Here is a 20,660-nt window from a genome sequence, read left to right on the forward strand (position 1 = left end):
TTTAAAATATGTTCAATGTTAACGAGGCAACAAACTATAATATGAGTAAATATTCTTTGGTTCTTTCGGTTAAGTCACGTCTAAAGATAAAATAATAAATTAAAATAATAGGACGTTTCGATTGCAACACAAGCAATCATCATCAGGCATAAAAGAAATAGCAACAAAAATCTAACTAGAAAACTATAGACAGACATACAAGCAGACAGACATCACAAGGACACACAGAGAGAGGACACATCGGCACAGAGAGAGATATGTGTCCTCTCTCTGTGTGTCCTTGTGATGTCTGTCTGCTTGTATGTCTGTCTATAGTTTTCTAGTTAGATTTTTGTTGCTATTTCTTTTATGCCTGATGATGATTGCTTGTGTTGCAATCGAAACGTCCTATTATTTTAATGTATTATTTTATCTTTAGACGTGACTTAACCGAAAGAACCAAAGAATAATTCCTGCAGTCACGAAAGCTCCAAAATTATGAGTAAATACTTATACACAAATGTATCATCAGTTATATCCAGAGTTATGTTCAATGGTTGCACAACATGGCAACAGCTGAGTTTATGCTACACAAGAGTACAGTCTAAATAGCTTAGTGCGGGCTAATTCCATTTGACATGATGACCTTATGTCGCAGTCTCATGAGGAGTAGATACCAAGAGGAGGTATAAGAAGCAGAGGAAGACAGCGGAAGGCATGGCAAGATGAAAATTGCAGTTTGGAGGACACTACTGAAGTTGAACTAAGCAATGGAAGGAATAGAAAACATTAAGGAAGTCTTTTGCCCAGCGGTCGGAAGTTATAGGCTGACGACAACAACAACAAACAACAACAAATAAAGCCCAGGGGTCACATTTTATAGTCAACTGACCAGAGGATTAGTTCGTCAGATCGTTATACTGTACCTTGGAGATTACGCACATGCACCTGAATCAGAGAGAGCTTATACCCTTACATTCAGCTGCTACGAGACCCGTAACTTCTTCTTGGTTCTTTCGGTAAAGTCACGTAGAAGGGAAGTAATAAAATAATAAAAATAAAACATAATAAAATAATTCTCACGACGTTTCGGCCACAACGCAAGCAGCCGTCCTCAGGTGAAGACCAGGTCTGTCGGGGAGACAGCGTCTGAATGAAACACCACCACGCTTGGAGCGTATATTTAAGCTGGGTTGGAAGGGGGGGAAGGGCGCCTTGACAAAAGAATTTGCATATCTAGAGGAATTTAGCATATTTATGGGAAATGCAGGTATGTGATTAGTACTACTTGTGAAATGCGTAGGAGGTTTGGCGGGGGGTTTCAAAGTCATATTATGCCCGTGCATTATGCAGGATTAGCAGCATCAAAGGGAGGGGATAGGGGTAGCATTAATAAAGGGAAGGAATGTTAATAGTATGTAGCTACAGTAACTAAACAACCACGTAAAAAACTAAAGTATAAACTACATAGTATCATCAGCTTAAATATACGCTCCAAGCGTGGTGGTGTTTCATTCAGGGACCCGTAACCTGCACGTGTGCCCAATCTCACCAGAGCACAGAAGCTAAGCAGGTGCTAGCCTGGTTAGTACTGCACTTGAGTGGAAGACTGCCGAGGAATGCCAGTGGCATGTACGCTCTGGCGAGCAAGTGGCCTGGTGGTGGCAGCACAGCAAGCAGTTCTTGAATATAGCTGTGCGGTGCTTTGAGTGTCGCCTCCTCGTGCGCGTGAACTTCATCTGGAGGTGTCCTGTCGTCCCACACCTTTGTGGAAGTGGGCACAAAAACAAGTGTCGGCTTCAGATTCAGTGAGACTTTCCTTGACAAATAAAGTTAACGCTCGAACATCTGTTGACGGATTATCTGGACTGTAGATAAAAAAAAAGAGAAAATGTGGTGTTATTGCACTCACTCTCCCCCTTTGATTTCCCAATGCTCCATTTGTTCTATCATTACACTATGTAACACGATTTTTGTCCCTGGGTAGTAAGTGTTATTTTTTAATTGCTTATGCCTAAAAAGTATAGAAAATGGCTATTATTCCCCACAAACTTTGCTTTTGTGACCAGGACTTTAAGTGAAGGAATTACACAAATGCACACGTTTTCTCATCGAAAATAGGTAAATTTCGAAATAACACTGTCCTGGTCGCAAAAGCAAAGTTTGTGGGGAATAATAGCCATTTTATGTACTTTTGAGGCATAAGAAATTAGGAAATAACACTACCCAGGAAAACAAAATTGTTACACAGTGTTATTAATGGAGTGGATTATTAACTTTGCTCTTGTGTCCTGGTCACAAAGCAAAGTTTGTGGGGAATAATAGCTATTTTCTGTACTTTTTTGTTACACAGTGTTATTAGCAGTTGCTCACCCTCGACTAAGTGACCACTTTAATAAAGAAAAAAGAAAACAACACGACCACTTCCACCTCTTCACCCCCATTATGCTTAAGTAAAAAAATCTAATGAGATGTTTCAGTCTATTTTACATCTGATTTGCATTATCCATTTTGTTTAATCCACGCTATACCCCTCCCCTACCAGAAGTCCATTTTTGTCTCAACCATTGCTGTGTTCGACACCACACTGGAGGTCACAGCACTGAGCCCATTCTTTCCATGCACTGCTCGACTTGGGAATTCCCTTCCCACCATCGTCTATTTCTCCAATTCCATATAACCTTTTGTCGATCTCAAGAAAAGTGTAAAACGCGTATCTATTTCACCTTCGCTCATGCTGTTTGTTGGTGGCTGTTTTGGTATTTCGAGCCGTTAGGCCAGTTTTTGGGTTAGATCGCAGACGATTAGTAGGGGTTGTCACATAAACAGAACATGCCAATTCGTTACTAGTACAGCACACCGGTGTGTTGGAGAGAAATCTGAGTACAACATTTACAAGTGTTAACGACACATTCATTTTTAGGCAATCTAACCCAAAAAAAACTATGTCATGGATGATATAGTTCGCGAAAGCCTAGGCGTTAAACTGACTATGATACAAACAAAAATCCCGGATAATCGAGATTTGACTGTTCCAGGATTTATCGTTGTTATTTTCCACGAAACATTAGTGCAAGCAAATTCATATCGGGTGGGGAGACAGATTGGCCATGACACCTCTGCAGTAGTAGCCACGAGGATTGCCACCTCTGTGGTTCAAAAAACAGCACTTATCATGGGAAGGGGAATATCTCACGTTATCGTAAGACGGGAGAACTACGCGTAAATGCATTGTCTTGAGTGGTATATTCAGGGATCTGTATCAGCCAAAGTTATCTGGGGCCGAACTTTGCAAACTATCTCCTCTCCCTCCACTCTCCCCACTATTGGAGGGCACGGTGGGGGGGGGGGGTTCTGCGGGATTGGTGGGCCCTAGAAAATATTCCATGGGAAATTCAGACCCGGGCGTGTTATCATAACCGACAAAAACCTGGACTTCATGTCTCGAGAAGACTTATGGAAATGTCATGACAGCGATGTCAAAAAAGAGGATTATCTTGGGGTAAAAAAAGAGGATTATCTTGGGGGAAAAAAACAGGATCGGGGGTGGCAACCCTCGTCGTGGCCATCCAACGTCCTTCATCACACAGCAGGACCATAGCAAGCCGGCGGTCATCTACATCAACCCATGCGCCTCCTCCTCCCCATTGTTTGGGTCTGCTTGTTGGATCTGGGGCCTTGTGCAGAGGCATATGGGCGCGATGACGGCGTTGGGCATGGAGCGCAGGGAGCGCAGCGCCAGCAGGCAACAGCCGCGCAGCAGTGTTGGCAAGCCATAGAAGGGCTGCCCCACGGCCGCCCCGACGGCCGCGCCAGCCTCGGCGCCGGCGGCCCCGGCCGCCGTGCTTCCGGGCCGCCGAAGGAACCAGGCGACCGTGGGCAGGATGGGCCCAGCGAGCACCAACGTGTCCAGCAGGGCGCTGCTGCTCCAGTAGCTGGGCTCGGGCGCCTCCGCATGGGGGCAATCCTCGGCTGCAAGCGGAATATGTGTGGGGGGGGGGGGGGCACAACACGCTGATCCACGCGGCCAGTAACAAACAACACCATCACCGTTTAATGCGTAGGCTTTCGTGACTAATAATATTCAAAATAAAGTGTTCTTTGGATTAGATCGCGTAAATATAAATGTGTCGTTAACCGTGGCACCACCCGACAGAGTCAATTCTGGAAAATCACCTGATGAAGCTGGTGGTAATCACCAGCGACACATTGTACTCAAATTGTAAATGTTGTGGATTTTCTCGCCAACACACCGGTCTGCTGAAGTAGTAACGAATTGGCATGTTCTGTTTACGTGACAACCCCTACCAATTGGCTGCATCGGGTGGTGATGGGTTAACGACACATTTATATTTACGCGATCTAACCAAAAAAACCTTTACTATGAGCACTATCACAGTTGTAAAAAAAATTTACAGTTAATGGTTTGCCTCAATTTACCAATGTCAAAAGAACTTGGGCAAATAGACAACAAGATGGTGTTTCCAAAGTCGAGCAGTGTAAGGAAAGAAGCAGTGGATTTTACACTCAGGCTTTCGGACTTCCTGGTTCTTGTCCAAAAGTCGCTTCGCGTGATTTCAAGCGAAACGTCGCATCTAATTGCGATTTTCGGTTGCGACAATTGGTCTTTAACTCCCCGGTGAGCTGAAACAATAATCTTTTTTAAACGTAATAATTTAATTAGTTTGGCTCAGTCGGGTGGTGGAGGTTCGTATGACAGAGATTTGTCCTGATCATTACATGACCTAACTCATAGTTATATATATGCATTATTTATTTAAAAAAAATATGTAAAGAATCACTCAGTACAGCTGTAAAAAAACACATGAAAATGGCATGGAAACTAATAGCAAGAAACTACAACGCAAATCCTTTGCAGAAAAACTAAAAAAATGGAGACATCCTTACCAGCTTCCTCAGCCAATTCCACAAGGCTCTGAAGGCTGCTGTTAGAATGGCTGGTTACCAAGCAGTCAATCGCAGCGTTGTTGTTGTTGATGCCCACTGGCTCGGCCTGTAAGCCGCTCTGAAGATTATCCGAGGTCAAACAATTGCAGCACTCCACAGAGGCAGCGGCTGAGCTGGCAGCGGTTTGGCCCATCCGTGCATCTGCACCTGTAGCAGTTGTCTCCACAGCTGACCTATCAAACACCTGCACCACCGTTTCAGGGTAGCAAGAGTCAGACTTTGCGTCGAGTGAGCCTCGCTCTTCCGAGGTCAGGGACGACAGCGACTTCCGCATTTCTCGGTTGCATTGAAACTGCAACAACTCTATGGCGCTTTCCCTGAGTTCATCTTCTGCACGTTCGCCATCGGCTATGGAGGATGCATTCGCCTGCGACCATTTGTGCAGCTGCGAGAGGATCGGGCTGCAGGCCTGAGATTTGAGCGCCCTCGGGTCGGGCGCGTTTTCACCCGTGACCTCGTCCGTCTGCACGCCCTCCTCCTTGCTGATCCTCCTAACCCTGTCCATGTCCACCTGGGAGAAAGTCAGAACGTTCTCTTCCACCGGACTCGCGATGATCAGCTTCAGCAGCGAGTGCTGAGACTGCGTCTTTGGCAGGCCCTCGGCCGACTGCACGTGAATGGACAAGGTCGGCGGTTTGGAGTCGCTGAGCATAAGGCTCAGGCAATCCTTGGACGTGTCCCGCGAAATGCCGGGGCGGACGTTGTCGTTGCACGCGTCCACGGTTGCGCCATTTTCTTTGGTTGCGTGTTTTTCCAACGTCCCCTTTTCCGCCTCGGCGTCCGTGTCCGTGTCCACGCCGTCGGAGCTCTCGCCTTCATCCTCGGAGCCCTTCGTGAACGCGGAGCTGCGGGTGGCCGACTCTGGCGGCGACGAACCCTCCTCCTGCCCCTCCCCGGCTACGCCATTCTCCGCCGCCTCCTGGCGCTTGAGCAGAGCCTCCAGCTTCTTGTTTTGGATGTTGATGTCGATAAAGTACTTCTGCACGCCCTTGCCCCCGTCGGGCTCCTTGTCCACCAGCATGTTCTTCATCGTGTCGATGACCGACTTGAGCTGCTTAATCTCCTTCTTGGCCTCCTTGAGGGACAGCTGGGCTTCCAGACGCTGGTACTCCTCCTCCACCCAGTCCTCTTGCATCTGGCCCAGCTTGAGACGCAGCTCCTCCATTTCGCCCTCCCTGCGAGCGAGCACAACGGCGGCCAACATTTACGGCCACGGCCACATTCGCCGGCCTCTTCTCCCGAGCGATTCCCACGGCAGAGCCGCCTCCAATTAGAATGACAGCGCCTCCGATTAGCATGGTTGGCTACGTGTGGTACGAAACAAGTTCAACATGCATACGTACATATACAGGGTGCTTTAAAAACATGTTAAAACTTCCGAGAATTTGCAACAATACCACAAGAAATGTGCCTTCGGACTCTGGAGACCACCTGGAGAAGATTACAGACAATGATGACGAACAAGTGGAGACTGACTTTTTGAAGCTATTAACATTCATTTGTTATCATGTTACAGTGTATTATCCGTTCTTTTCCATTAAAAACGATAGTCCCATATAAGTGTTAAAAAAAATTAAGCACCCTGCAATTGTTTTGTCATGCCGCCGCCAGCATTGGAGTGTGATAAAACTCACCGGGTGTGCTGAAGTAGCAAGTAATTGGCACGTTTTGTTTACGTGACGAGCCTTACCGATTGGCCTTGTCGGGTGGCGGCGGGTTTAAAGACATGTTAATATTCACGCGGTCGAACCCACAAAATAAAAACCTTTGTCGTGAATAACATTTGGTCGTGATAGCCCGACGCGTCAAACCTACCAGCGTAGGGGCCCTCTGCTCTAGGCTGTTCTGGAGAGCCCCCCGAGTGGAAGCCCTTTTGGCCAGTGGTGACGCGAGAAAGAAACCGCGGGGCTGCACGTTCGCCGTTCATGAGCGGGCATTGCGATGGGACTCTCGTTTTGGGGTCAGGGCACCTTTTGGAGAACGGGGGTGGGGTGTGGGGGTGGGGGGTTTCATCACACTGCCCTCTCACCTCTCCTGCATGAGCCTCTGCGAGTCCTTCAGCTTGGCCCGCAGGTGCCTGATGGCCACCTCCTTCTGCTGGAGCGGCGTGAGGTACGGCTCGGAGGGCGCTCTCATCCCAGACGTCTCCACGGAGGCGGCTGGCTTGGACCTCCTGCAAAGCGAAATGTTCGCGTTGTTGCACGTACGTCAGTGGCGTAACCGGTGTCGGGGGCAGGGTGTGCCTTGCCCCCCCCCCACCCCCTCCGCCCTGGTGGCCAAAGCTACGAGTTGGTGGGGCGCCCTTGGCAACCACCATGAGATATGTTGTGAACAACTTCGTGTTGGAAGTTTTTGTTTACCGTAAAGAAAAATAACAATGGACGTAGAACTCCGTTTCTGGGATATGTGTTTAATTAGATACGCGTCAATTATATGGCAAACAGGTAACTATGGAGCTGTGGTGGCTGCATTTTGTGAAGACGGAGCTCCCCTACAGCGTTAAATGTTCGAGACCGTGGGCGTAATGATGATGTGATTAGGCAAGAGGAGCCGTGATTTAGAATAGCCTGGGTGCGACCGTGCGAGACAAATCAAATATTGGGGCCTCACCTAACCAATTGCCGCACCCCCTGATCTGATAATCTCGTCATCACCACTGATGTATATATGTTGAACTTCTTTCGCACCGTACGTGGTCAAATGTGCTAATCGGAGGTGCAGGGAAAGGACAACAAACTAAACACAAAAAGCAGTTCTAAATAAATTTGTTTTCAATATAAATCGGAAAGTGCGTGGCTCCAGTGGCTTCCTAATATCGGACAGAAGAGCATTCCAGACGGCCTCAGAAGCGCATCTGAAAGGGCGCGATGCGGTGACTGTTCTTTTTGCCACGGTGCGTTCCCAGTAGTGATCAGTATGATTCAATTGTACAAGGGAGACTCTAAAGGTAATGCTTTACATTTTTTCTAAGGAGCTTTTCATCAAACCAACACAAAATGATTTGAGTTGACCTCTCCGATTATTTAAGTAACCGATCCTTCTGCCTCTGTTACCACGTGTGTGCCGCTGGATGGGAGGTTAAGGGGGGGTGGGGATGCTTGGTCATGTCATTCCGCATCATTAGACATCAGCCGCGTCACGCTGCCTGTGGATTGTACGGGGTTTCCTGCCTTCGGTAGGCAGGTTGTCAAGGCAACCACCATTTTTAAAAGTGATCAACCACAACTAACGCAGTCGATTACAGCGTTTAGCCACATAATCAAGTGAGCCGGTCATGTTATTCATTCATGTGAATGTCATGTCAAGGACGTGTGTGTGGCAAAATCCCTCATCCTCCCCAAAAAATGGGAGGCCACACACAAGCCTGAGAACATCAGAGGCCATTGTACAACATGAGTAGTCTTCACTGCCCCACCCACCAGAGCCCAGATCTGGCACCTTCACACTTGAATCTGTTTCAGGTCCCTTGAAGGATGGTGGCTTGGCTGTGTGGGTGGGCATCGTTTTGACAACTACGCTGCTGTACAGGATCCAAATTTGTAAATGGCTCCGCGATTCAGATGAATCGTTTATCGTGATGGAATGCTCGCCCCTGGTTCCAGGTTGGCGCAAGTGCATAGACTGTTTAAACCAAGCCAGACATTCATTACATTGCCATGGATTCATATCTGGCCAGGTACACTAGCACAGTGCAGCACTATGATAATGCAGTGGAGGCTGGATAAAAGCACATCTTATAAAGGCATGGCTCTGATATGCTCGACGCGCGCTTACATTACACTGGGGAGAGGAGAGGCAAATGGCAACTTCTACACGCTACTTCGAACATAAGCACAGCTGGCCTTCCTGCAAAGGGTGTATTTTTATCTATCCTCTCCTGTACTGTACCGTATTGCATGTCTCTTATCGAAGCACCCTGGGAAACGGATGTCTTGAGACGCTCAGTAACTCAAAGTAGTATCACTGCGAGATGACGACTACTGGGACTCCTCTACTTACGAACACTCGACTTACGAACTTTCAGAGATACGAACAAACCTGTCCGTATGTCTGGTTGCCTGTTTGGACCGAGAGTCATAAGTTCAACCGCCGCACAATGGATGGCGGTGGTGCCATCTACATCTGCAGATCGTGAAGAACCAGTGGCATCTACATCTACAGGAGATTATGCAACTTTTAAAGCCATTCCCCGTGTTTAGTGTGCATGCCGTACAGGAGTAAAGTTGGACTTACGAACAAATCGACTTACGAACAGATCTCTGGAACCTAACTTGTTCGTAAGTAGAGGAGGCCCTGTATAATAAGCCTGTGTCTGTACATACTTGGCATCGTCTGTACTTGCATCAGCCACTTATTTATCCCACCTCTTGTTGTGCCGCTCTCCAATCTACGGAACGCTTCGCCCGGTGCTGTTCACAATTCGGAGACAAACGGCGGTGTGGTCTATACCCCCGCCTGAATGCCAACGTTTATTCTCTCTTGCTTTCGGTTCTCTAAATCAGCTCCAAGCCTCTTCGTTATTCCATCGCTTGACAAGCCGTGTATTTAGTTATTTCTGCAATGTGCAGCGCTCTGAGTGCCTTGCACGTAGGCGCTTCGTAAATGCAATTTTTGTATCATTATTATTGTTAACGGTTTAAAAAAAATTAACGAGGATGATGGCGGCCTTGTCTTGTATAAGTTATCGTTAACTGTACCACTGAGCCCTTCATGTTGGCTTGTGCTAAGGCTCTTTGTCGGGTAGCCATTGCTATGAAACCCAAGACTCCAGACTTAGGCGAATGTAGTCCCATAAGGGACGGCTTCTAACAATCCCCGGCAATCTCAGCCATTTTTGTTTGTACATCTGATAAGGTCAATTAACCCCAGGGATTTGGAACCCAATCAATACATTAGGTCACCTTTCATCACTCAGGACAATTCATTCACCGTGTAATTTTTACCCTCTACTGGTATAGTGAAATAGTCTTATTCCCATGTATATGTCCTGCTTGTTTTGTATTTGAGAGTTAGCAACCCTAGTGGTGAGTAATATTAGAAGCAGTGGGCCTCCCCGAGATTCGACTCAATCTTAATCAAAGGCGCTCTATAAATATAAAATAAGAAGATAAGAAACGAGTACCTGGTGCAATAAAAGACGAAGGCGAGCCGTGCGTGGTGGTGCTGGCAACACGCAACTTAACAATCGCACACAAGGGCCCTGTTTGCACCACCAAAAAAAATCTAAACGTCAATTTAAATCCATCAGCCTATCCGCCAACTGGACCGGCGATTGCCAGCAGCATCCGTCTGTCAAAGGCTATAAGGTGGGGGGGAGGGGGGGGCAATCATTCTCTTCCATTTACCTGTGTGTGGGGCTGCCCTCTCCAGCCCGGCCGTAGGAGAAGTTGCTCGTGCAGCCATGGGATGGTGTCCCCGAGTAGGGCCTAGGTTGGGCGGCGGTGGCACCACCGCCTCCGCTGCTGCTGCTGCTGTGGAAGGGCGCCCTCTTCCCCGGAGACAGGAGGGGCTCCGGTGTGGCCTGCCCAGAGCCGGTCGGAGTCACCACCGAGAAGAGGGCGCTGCGACTCTGCGCACACGACCTGCGCACCGCACGTGCAGACCGCGCCGACCACCATTCAGACTATTCGCCGCCAAATCGCATGCCCTGGCACCCATCCCCTGCAGTAATGTATTTTTTTTAAAGAGCATTTGTTACTCGCACCATTATACGCACTCAACCGGCGCGCCACGCGTACGGATCACGCCGCCACAATTCATCGTTTCCAGCGCAAAAAATACTGATAAGAGACTGATCATTGTGGCAATTCACCCCCACATCACACTCTCTGGCCCCTATCCCCTGCAGTAGTAATAATAAGTCATTCATGTTCAGAGAATTTGTTACTCGCACCATTCTGATGGCACAAGGTGATCACGAAGGTGCTATGCTTGGCAGTCGTTTCACAGTAAGGAGGGCATGTTGCTACGTGTAATTTCAATCGAGTAATTTGGAAACATTTCAAAGTCGGTAAATGTGGACCATGACGCCAGCACAGAACGATCTATTTGTTTTGAATGCTTCATGGTTAACGAAACCCGCAGTAATAACCACGGCGGCCTGCCGGATTCGAACCACGCACCTCCCTGAAGCATAGCAATTCATAGAAGGGGTCATGATTCTATTCAAGGTCATGATTCCATTCATTAATCATTCAAATGGATTATCTCACATTGCAGCAAGTGTAGATAGCTCTGGTTGTATGGTCACGTGAGCCCAGTGCGGACTTTACACATGCAAATCGATGTATTGTGAGCTCGGAGAATCGATATTGCTCCACGGATCGTTAGATCCCTCGAGTTACAAGAAGTGCTTGCATTATGGTCACAAACACACTGGGACAGGGATCACACAGGGAAGGGGGCGCCACGGTAGCGAGATGTTAACTACCTCGCCTGGATCGTGGGTCCGATCCTGACCCTGACGCATGTATGTTTGGAGTTTGCATGTTCTCTTCGTCTGCGCGTGCATTTTTATTCGGGGCCTCCGGTTTTTCTCTCCACATTTAGAATCAACATGCATTTAATGTAATTTTTTGCTGCTATAAATGTCCACATGGGCCACTTCACTGAGCTAGTATTTGTGGACAGGTCACTTCTGAAAAAGAGCTATGTAGCTCAGTGAGCCTTACCTGGTAAAATAAAAAATATATAGTTGAAATCTTTGTAGTTTATAAGGGAGACGCTTCACTATGCTTGTCTCCTTGCTCCGACAAACCAGTGTAAAACTACAAAATTACATCCACATGTTCATTACCACAGACTTCTCACAGCCGAAAAGTTATTTCTTTAAAGTATTGCTAAGGGGCCGTCCATAAATGACGTCACGCGATTTTGGACGATTTTTGACCCCCCCCCCCCCTTCGTCACACGGCGTCACAAAAGTCACACCCCCCCCTCAAATATAACGTCAAAAAGCTCTGCCCCCCCAAAAAAAAATAAACATGCTTCAAATCGCTTTAAACTATTGTCATTGTAGTGCGTATTTCATGTGCCGGTGCACTCTGATGTTGTAGTAGAAAACATGTATTAAAAAGTCTATTTAATTAAGTAAAACGTGTTGTCTATATTTAAAGTTGCGCATTTTGATGTGACGTCACATTTCTCAAACCCCCCATCCCCCTCGTCACACATCGTCACAAATGTCTGACCCCCCCCCCCCCCCCTGGGCGCGTGACGTAATTTTTGGACGGCCCCTAAAGAAATGTTTAAGCCCAACAGTCATGAATGATACACTGCAATGTGGCACAGCAGAGGTCGCAAACGGGTTTTGATTACTTACCCGTACCCGGCCGCACCAGGGTCGCAAATGGGTACCCGTACCCGGCCGGGTACGGGTACCCATTTACCCGGCCAGGTACGGGTACCCGTTCCCTACCCGTACCCTACCCGAAATGATTGACAAACGGTTACTCATCAGTGACTCACGGCCTACCCGTACCCGTACCCGGCCGCACCAGGGTCGCAAACGGGTACCCGTACCCGTACCCGGCCGGGTACGGGTAGCCGGGTATCAGGTAGGGTACGGGTATCGGGTACCCGGTTGCGACCTCTGTGGCACAGTAAGAACAGGGACACGGGGTGTCCGATTTGAAATTGACCTTGAGTCACACTGCAGAATCTGGTGGTGCAGAATGAATTTGAATTGAAGTGGTGACATTGGTCGTACGAAGGTGTGAAATTACAAACGTTTCGCGCGCATGAGTAAGACATTTCTAATGTTTTGGGGTATTTTGCATACATTAGGGGAGTACATCAAATTTTCTCTCAAGGATGGAAGCATTCGTTTATATTTTCCGTAAGCCGTTCTCACGATATGGCTAGCGGAAATTACATGACGTTTTTTTGACGATTTATTTTCTTCCATTATAAAAAAAAAATTACGCGATCTAACCCACTATATTATGGATGATATTGGTCGCGAAATCCTTTTTCTTATTTACCCGAACACTTGAGGTTGGGTGTAAGGGGTGAAATGGAGAGACGGAAGGAAGTGGAGCTCAACCACAGGCTATCAAAATCATTATTATTAAAGGTGATCGGTGCTTAAGCTTTGTCACAGTTATCAGGCCCTGAAAGCCAATTTCCTCCATAATCGCACATTCACATCGCGGACAAAAACCACTCTCCATATATTGGGTACGTACAGTGCTTAATTTCAGTCGGAACAGTACGGAACATTGTTCCAATAATAATGTTGCCACCCAGTAACATTCCATCTCACCTTGTGTCGTCCTTGTGATACTCCATAGAATTTCTACGAACCTCATCATAGGATTGTAGGAATATGGGGTCGAATAATAAGTTATGGAAAGGTTCGGTTTATCTTGAGCTCGACTGGTCGTGCCTTAGATCGATAATCTCGACTCCAAGCCAGCATTGCAGCATTCCGGAAAATATCGAGGAAGAAATTAAAAAAACATGAAACTAAACATTTATTTTTTATTTTAGCAGGTAAGGTCCACTGAGCTATACAGCTCTTTTTCAAAAGCGACCTGGCCACAAATGCGTAGCAGCCAAATACTCTAAACGCGTGATTTCGATTCTAAATGTGGAGGGAAAACCCTGAGGACCCGGAGAAAAATCCACGCGACCGCAGGGAGAGAGACACGCAAACTTCAAATATACAGCAGGTGTCAGGGTCGGGATCGAATCCACGACCTCCTGCATATCAGGCGAGGTACTTGACATCCCCTAGCCACCGTGAGTGTCCACGGTGACGCGATTAATCCATGGGTACAAGGATCAAAACAATACAAATTTCGATTTAAAGCTTTCGTGACTGCAGGGATTCATCTTCTTGGTTCTTTCGGTAAAGTCACGTAGAATGAAAATAATAAAATAATAAAATAAAACATAATAAGATCATTCTCACGACGCCGTCTCCCCGACAGACCTGGTCTTCACCTGAGGACGGCTGCTTGCGTTGTGGCCGAAACGTCGTGAGAATTATCTCTGTCTGTTGTTGTTGTTGTTGTGGGCAAACAAAGCCTCCCCCCCCCCACATGGCATAGCTCCCGAGGAGACAAACGCTGCCACCGCATCTGAAGACGACGCAAACTGAGCGAAGCGCTCGGCTGCAACAAGCTTCCATCCGTACCTGAGAGACGTCCGCCGGCTTCCACTCGTGTTGGACATGGTGGTGCCCGGGACTGCCGCTCCGTCACCGCCACCACCAGCACCCTGCTACTGCTGCCGCTGTGTGGGGTGGCACGCGGGCGCGCAACCGCAGTGTCCGCCTTCCCCGTCACGGGCGGTCTGGACAATGGAGCGTCCGTCGGGTGAGCCGCGAGAAGTCCAGGTGGCACCGTCTCAGCGCTCGACGCCTTGTTGCCGGAAGCCCATAGCGCACCTCCAATTAGCGCGGTTGGCTACGTACGGTGCGAAAGAAGTTCAACATGCAGTACATATATCTTTTTGGTTCTTTCGGTAAAGTCACGTAGAAGGGAAGTAATAAAATAATAAAAATAAAACATAATAAAATAATTCTCACGACGTTTCGGCCACAACACAAGCAGCCGTCCTTGTGTTGTGGCCGAAACGTCGTGAGAATTATTTTATTATGTTTTATTTTTATTATTTTATTACTTCCCTTCTACGTGACTTTACCGAAATAATCAAGAAGATGAATCCCTGCAGTCACGAAAGCTTTAAATCGAAAAAATGCAGTACATATATAAATACAGTCACGTTTATAGAAAAAAAACCCATGGGCGTATGACAACCGGGGCTGGATTAAGTTTGAGAGGTTGGCTGTGGTGGGGGGTGGGGGGGAGGCCCTCTTGATGATCGCAGCTAAAATCGACCATTGTATAACATGTGTACAGTCGAAGTGTCCGCTTTCCTTTCACGGCCACCGAACAAAGAGTGTCAGGTGAGCTGCGAAGCCAGGTGGCACCGTCCCAGTGCTCGACGGCTTGGAGCCCAGAGCCCATAGTGCAACAGCCACCTCTAATAGGTGAAACCCGTGGACTTCCACTAACGTACGTATGACAAAGAGGGCTGGTTTACGTTTGAGAGGTTATCCATGGCTGTTACAGTTTCTTTGAGGGGGTGCATCTTAAATTTCGATTTAAAGCTTTCGTGACTGCAGGGATTCATCTTCTTGGTTTCTTTCGGTAAAGTCACGTAGAAGGGAAGTAATACAATAATAAAAAATAAAACATAATAAAATAATTCTCACGACGTTTCGGCCACATCGCAGACCTGGTTTCACCTGAGGACGGCTGCTTGCGTTGTGGCCTAAACGTCGTGAGAATTATTTTATTATGTTTTATTTTTATTATTTTATTACTTCCCTTCTACGTGACTTTACCGAAAGAACCAAAAAGATGGGGTGCATCTTGATTATTGTAGCTAAGACCTGTGCTGTCTAATATCTGTACCGTCGCAGGATGCCCGTGCAATGGAGCCTAACATCGTATTGGGCCATTCTTGCTGAAATCAATGAAGTCTAATTTATCAATCTTTGTCATATTCAAAACTTTATTTTTACTCTTTTGCCACCATCAACACCTGATGGCGAATTTAATTAAGTTAAAGATTTCAGTGCAATATTGGTCTGCAATGCCAATAGACCGATGGGACTGAAACATATTTTTTTAAACCATATATGGAGATACAGAATGGAGTTCTGCTTATTAGTATTATTATTAAATCACTTGCTTACCCAGGATAGCCTCACTGCCTCTCAAGACACTGCTCCTGCTGTGTGTGCTCCCAATTGGTTAATTTGCAGGTACATTTTTCAGCATTGCAATGTTCGGCAAATTCCAGTTACCCTCGATGTTAATTTGAGCCATGAGTGGAATCCGCAGAACATGGAGGAAACGCGTGCAGAACAGTTTGGAAGAACATTCGAACTCCACGCAGAAAAGTGACCGAGTCAGTCACCTGACCCAGGAACTTCTTGCTGTGGTGTGCAAGTGCTACCACTGGACCACCTTTATGCAGCAATACCCCGACTTGCCTCTCCCCCCTTTTACGTCGTATCACAAGTGCGTCGTCACTTTATTATCAACACCGCCACCCGATGTGTCGCCTTAAACCCCACACTGCTGGAAATCGTCGAGTGCAGCCGACGAGTAGAAATGTGTATTCGTCATCATCGTCGCCGTCATATATCTCGTCAGAGAGCATGAACCTTCATCGCGCGAACTCCGTGTCGTCCTCGCAAGCGGCGGCTTTCCGCTAGCCATCGAGCACTTCTGTGGCCGTCTGGAACGCTCTTCCTTCCGATATTAGGAAGCCACTGGAGCTATGCACTTTTAAACCTAGATTTCTTGAGATCTGCTTTTTGTGTTTAATTTGCCATCCTTCCCCCGCACCTCCGATCAGCACAGTTGGCTACGTACGGTGCGAAAGAACTTCAACATACATACATAGATCTGCCATGATAAATCCACTTGCGGATGAAGGCTTCCCCGAGCCATCTCCATCTTCCATGGCCCTGACATGTAGAGAATCCAACTTGCTCCTGTACGTGAGTTGCTTTGATCCCTGCATCTTTGTGTTTGGTAGATCTCTCGGGCGAGTTCGACTCCATCTTCCTGCCCAAGCTCACTCGCAAGTCTCGATATTCTTTGGGTCTTTCGGTAAAGTCACGTAGATAGGTTCAACGAAAATAACAAAAAACTACGACGTTTCGATCGCAACACAAGCAGTCGTCATCGACCGCTTGTGTTGTGATCGAAACGTCGTAGTTTTTGTTATTTTATTATTTTCTTTGAACCTATCTACGTGACTTTACCGAAAGACCCAAAGAATATGAATTCCTGCAGTCACGAAAGCTTTAAGTCAAGATATAGCCACGAGTCTTGAGTAAAAAATTCCGTCTTTAACCCGTGTACTGTAATTCACGTGTCCCCTTTCTGTCTCTCAACGTAATTGCAAGCATCCACCCCTCGATGCTTCCTTTGCGTGCGTTGTCAGTTTATTGCGTTGGCTTTTCTTCGTTGTAATTTAAGATACAAGTCTCAGGACACTTCTTCTGGGGCGGAGGGCAAGGGGTGTCACATCGCATGACCATGAGAGAGATGGCAATGGCTTGGGAAAGGGCCTTCATCCGGCAGCGGATGATTTTTCACGGCCGACGATGACCGCTTTGGGATGCTTAGCCAATTCAAGGAGTGCTTTTTCGTGCTTGTGGGAGGGGAACAACCCGAGTAGCTGGTAGAAAGATCACGCACACGGGGTACTCAACACACACCTGCACAGATATGCTCATATGCCCATTTGCTGTACTGCCACATCCTTGCCACCTTGCAGCCCCGAGGAGTTTGCGAGTTTCACAAGTCCATGTGTGTACCACCAACCCCCCTTGTCTCGAATGTGCTTCCGCTGGGTTGCAGTCGTGAGTTCGGCTTGGGAGCTCAGCTGTCACGCTTTAGGTTCATGAACACGCTTCTAAAGCTGCACCACGAACAAAGCAGTTACATACTCTTTGGTTCTTTCGGTAAAGTCACGTGGGTATAAAATCAATTAAATTAAATCACGACGTTTCGGGCGCAACACAAGCATCCGTCATCAGGTGGGACAACCACAGCAAGAAAATTGCTGAAGTGGGCTGTGGTTGTCCCACCTGATTACGGACGCTTGTGTTGCGCCCGAAACGTCGTGATTTAATTTATTTTATTTTCTACCTCCGTGACTTTACCGAAAGAACCAAAGAGTATGGATCCCTGCAGTCACGAAAACTTCAAATCTAGATTAAAGCAGTTAAATGTTGGCGGTCTTAATCATTTTTTTGGCAATGCCTTAATTATAATCGTAGGTTGCCGCTCGACAGTAATTCGATGAAAGTAGAAAGAAAAGGTGCAGCCCTGCAACATATTGTGAATGACACTGTTGACGGAAGGGCATCCATATCGTATTTAGCCTCCTCTTCCATGCTGGATGAAAGAGGTGAAAGTGATGTACCCACACTCTACCCCACGGCACGCAACTCCGCCGATCGGCCGTGGGTGTGCCCGGTTTAACATTGCTGGCTGGACAGAAGCGGAGAGATTTAATTCACTTTGCCCATCGGATTGCGGAGAGTGCGACTGATGACCTTTGGTATTGCAAGTCCATTACATCTCCGGCAGCATCCCCCTACTCGATTAAATTAGTTCACATATTTCCCCGGGGACTTATAGAGCATGAACAGAGGATGAATCAATCACTGGACGCGAACACAGGCAGGGCCTAGACTAGACAGAGTTTACTGGTGTTCACTTATGTTGAGTGATTATACAAAATAAATACGATCCATTAGATGCGAGCCTTACCGTAGTGCCCCGATTGTGAGACCCACTATTTCCCAACCCCCTGCGTTTCAAAGCACGCGTTGAAACGGCGCGACTCGCGTGCAGTTCGGAGAAATGAAAGGAACCGGGACAAAAAAAAGAGAGGAAGAGCTAACGGAGAATGGCTTGACGAGGGCGCAAAAGGTCGGTGCCAGAAATTGGTGGCAGGAAGATGTGCGCGCTCCTTGAGCAATAATTGGCACACGACGCAGGAAACTGGAAACGAAATACGCAGCGGACACCGACGGGATATTTGCCCATGGATCGTGTTGCTGATGATGATCATACAATATGTGGGTGCGAGACCAGACTTGTCCAGATTTAAGTTTCAAAGACAATGCATAGACTATCGGAGCTGGTTTATTTGTTTGCATGTTCACCACAAGTATTTGTGGTTAATGCAGACATGATTCCTTGCAAAGGGTTTCAGTTTGGTGTTTTAACATCTTAACACAGCTGTTTAATTGCCAGAAAGGGTAAAACCTATTCTTATATTCTTGGATCTTTCGGTAAAGTCACGTAGAAGACAAATAATAGGACGCTGTCTTTCCGACAGCTCTGTTCTTCAACTGAGGACGGCTGCTTGTGTTGTGGCCGAAACGTCGTGAGAATTGTATTATTTATTTTATTTTATTATTTCCCTTCTACGTGATTTTACCGAAAGATCCAAGAATATGAATCCCTGCAGTCACGAAAGCTTTAAATCGAAACCTATTCTTATATTTTGATACTGACAAGGGAGGTCTCATGAATCGGACTTGTTTAAGTTTATTGACACCGAACACAAGTTTGTAGTGCGTCTTACTTTCTGGAGCGTCTTGCGATCGGGAGAATACGGTACCGTCATGGGGGGTGTGATCAAAGGGAGGCGTTTGCAGAATATAAACATTGCCAACAATGCAATTGTCTACAATGAGTAAATAAACGCGCGGACGTCTGAATACCTTTCAGATGCTTTGCGCTCCTATCGTGTTTCTGGATTGTTTCTTGTCGTTGCGACGTTCTGACCCGCTCCAACTGGACATCTGTGGGAAAGAGCTTTATCGCTCATCGGATTTCTCCAGTAATACATTCATATTCTTATTCTAAATAATCATCATTTTAAAAATACAGCCGTGTATCTATCCACTGCCGGTTGAAGGCCTCCCAGCCTCTGTCAGTCATGAAGTTTATTTGACCATACTTCACCAATTTTCGCCTTCGTGAAGGCGATAGGGGAGACCCAACTCGGCTGATTATTATTCAGATGTCCCTCGCCACAATCCAACTTAGGTCGCAGGGTGCACAACACAACGAGCGAATAACCACTCCTACGCATTTTAAAGCACATTGCAGGGATTGCAGTACAGTACTCAATTGGGAAATATTAGATCTGCAGCTTTTCGTTTTCTAGTATTATACCCTACACAGCAAAAAGGGTATCATTATCCAAAATCACAGTGCTGTCTGCATATTATACGCAACTTAAAGCGAACTATATTTATAATCGTAAGTACATATTTTGTTGTATCAATGAACCAAAACACTGTTAAGAGAAAACAATCTGAGCTCCTCAAAAATGTATTATTATGCACGAAATTAATAGGTTTGCATGGCTATAGTTACGCAACACCATGACATTTACACAGTGTGCATGATGGCATCACATTGTTTTCTTATCTATCTAAACACGACCGTCTCTCTCTCTCTCAATACATATACACACACACAGTATCTTTATTTAACAATACCACATGCGGTATGGGGGGAGGTGGGAAGCACGCAGAATCTGAACATAACCGGACGTTGGGATTGACCTTTTCATATTATCACACACCCGCAGCACGCACGCACACGCGCACACAGAGGTGACGTTCCAGCTCTCTGCCCAATAACACAACAAACGTAATGACGGTGGCACGACTACGAAAACCGTGAACGCAAAGTGAACGGCGGTCAGCGACACGAACACCACCACGCACCTGCATTGCGGAGCGGCAGCCACCCCGCTTGCAGCAGCGGCACCACAATTGCATTAAATGTCTCTTCTCGAACACATTCGCGCGAAGTTAAAATACCCCCACCAAAAAAAATTGCTCTCTCACCAGCGGATCGCATCGGCAACCCTCCTCTTTTTACACGATCGCTCCTCCCCATGCTGCGGCAATACTGGCCGTGACGTCGCAGGGCCAATTGGCAGTGGCTGTGCGTGCTGGCTGGGCTGGCTGTGTGTGTGTGGGGTGCCGTCAGCGGTGGTGGATGCCCGGGCAAAGGTAAAGGCACCGTGGCCCAAGTGGCCCAAGAGGTTCGCAATATTGGATGCATGGTAAATATGAATTTTTCTTTATTTTCATTTTTGCCAGCTGAGACCCACTGAGCTATGTAGCTCATTTTATAATGTCTATTTGG

At 47.0% G+C, this 20,660-nt stretch overlaps 1 protein-coding gene across 4 annotated transcripts; it reads right to left on the reverse strand.

Annotated features, from left to right (window-relative positions):
* Nucleotides 1-395: 395 nt before the first annotated feature.
* On the reverse strand, nt 396-20,431 carry LOC144931733 (uncharacterized). 4 transcript variants are annotated; one of them, XM_078855965.1, is made up of 7 exons: nt 20,357-20,431; nt 19,217-19,297; nt 14,087-14,357; nt 10,293-10,529; nt 6,977-7,120; nt 4,888-6,122; nt 396-3,951 (listed from the first exon to the last, which is right to left on the reverse strand). In XM_078855965.1, the coding sequence occupies exons 3-7, from the start codon at nt 14,122-14,124 to the stop codon at nt 3,596-3,598; spliced, it is 2,010 nt and encodes a 669-aa protein (XP_078712091.1). In that variant the 5' UTR covers nt 14,125-14,357; nt 19,217-19,297; nt 20,357-20,431; the 3' UTR covers nt 396-3,595. The 4 variants fall into 4 exon arrangements, with proteins under 4 accessions (XP_078712091.1, XP_078712090.1, XP_078712089.1 ...); XM_078855964.1 differs by lacking the exon at nt 20,357-20,431 and adding an exon at nt 20,234-20,343 and having other exon boundaries at nt 14,087-14,244; XM_078855963.1 differs by lacking the exon at nt 20,357-20,431 and adding an exon at nt 20,234-20,343 and having other exon boundaries at nt 14,087-14,312.
* Between the last annotated feature and the right edge of the window lie 229 nt (nt 20,432-20,660).

Source organism: Lampetra fluviatilis, chromosome 4 (assembly GCF_964198595.1).
Source record: "Lampetra fluviatilis chromosome 4, kcLamFluv1.1, whole genome shotgun sequence".
Taxonomy (NCBI): Eukaryota; Metazoa; Chordata; class Hyperoartia; order Petromyzontiformes; family Petromyzontidae; genus Lampetra; species Lampetra fluviatilis.

Coding starts and splice junctions, on each gene's coding strand:
- LOC144931733 (XM_078855965.1), bottom strand. CDS start 14,124: ATGTCCAACACGAGTGGAAGCCGGCGGACGTCTCTCAG. Junction 6,123..6,976: donor CAGAGGCTCATGCAGGAGAG/GTGAGAGGGCAG, acceptor GCTCGCTCGCAG/GGAGGGCGAAATGGAGGAGC. Junction 3,952..4,887: donor GGAATTGGCTGAGGAAGCTG/GTAAGGATGTCT, acceptor TTCCGCTTGCAG/CCGAGGATTGCCCCCATGCG.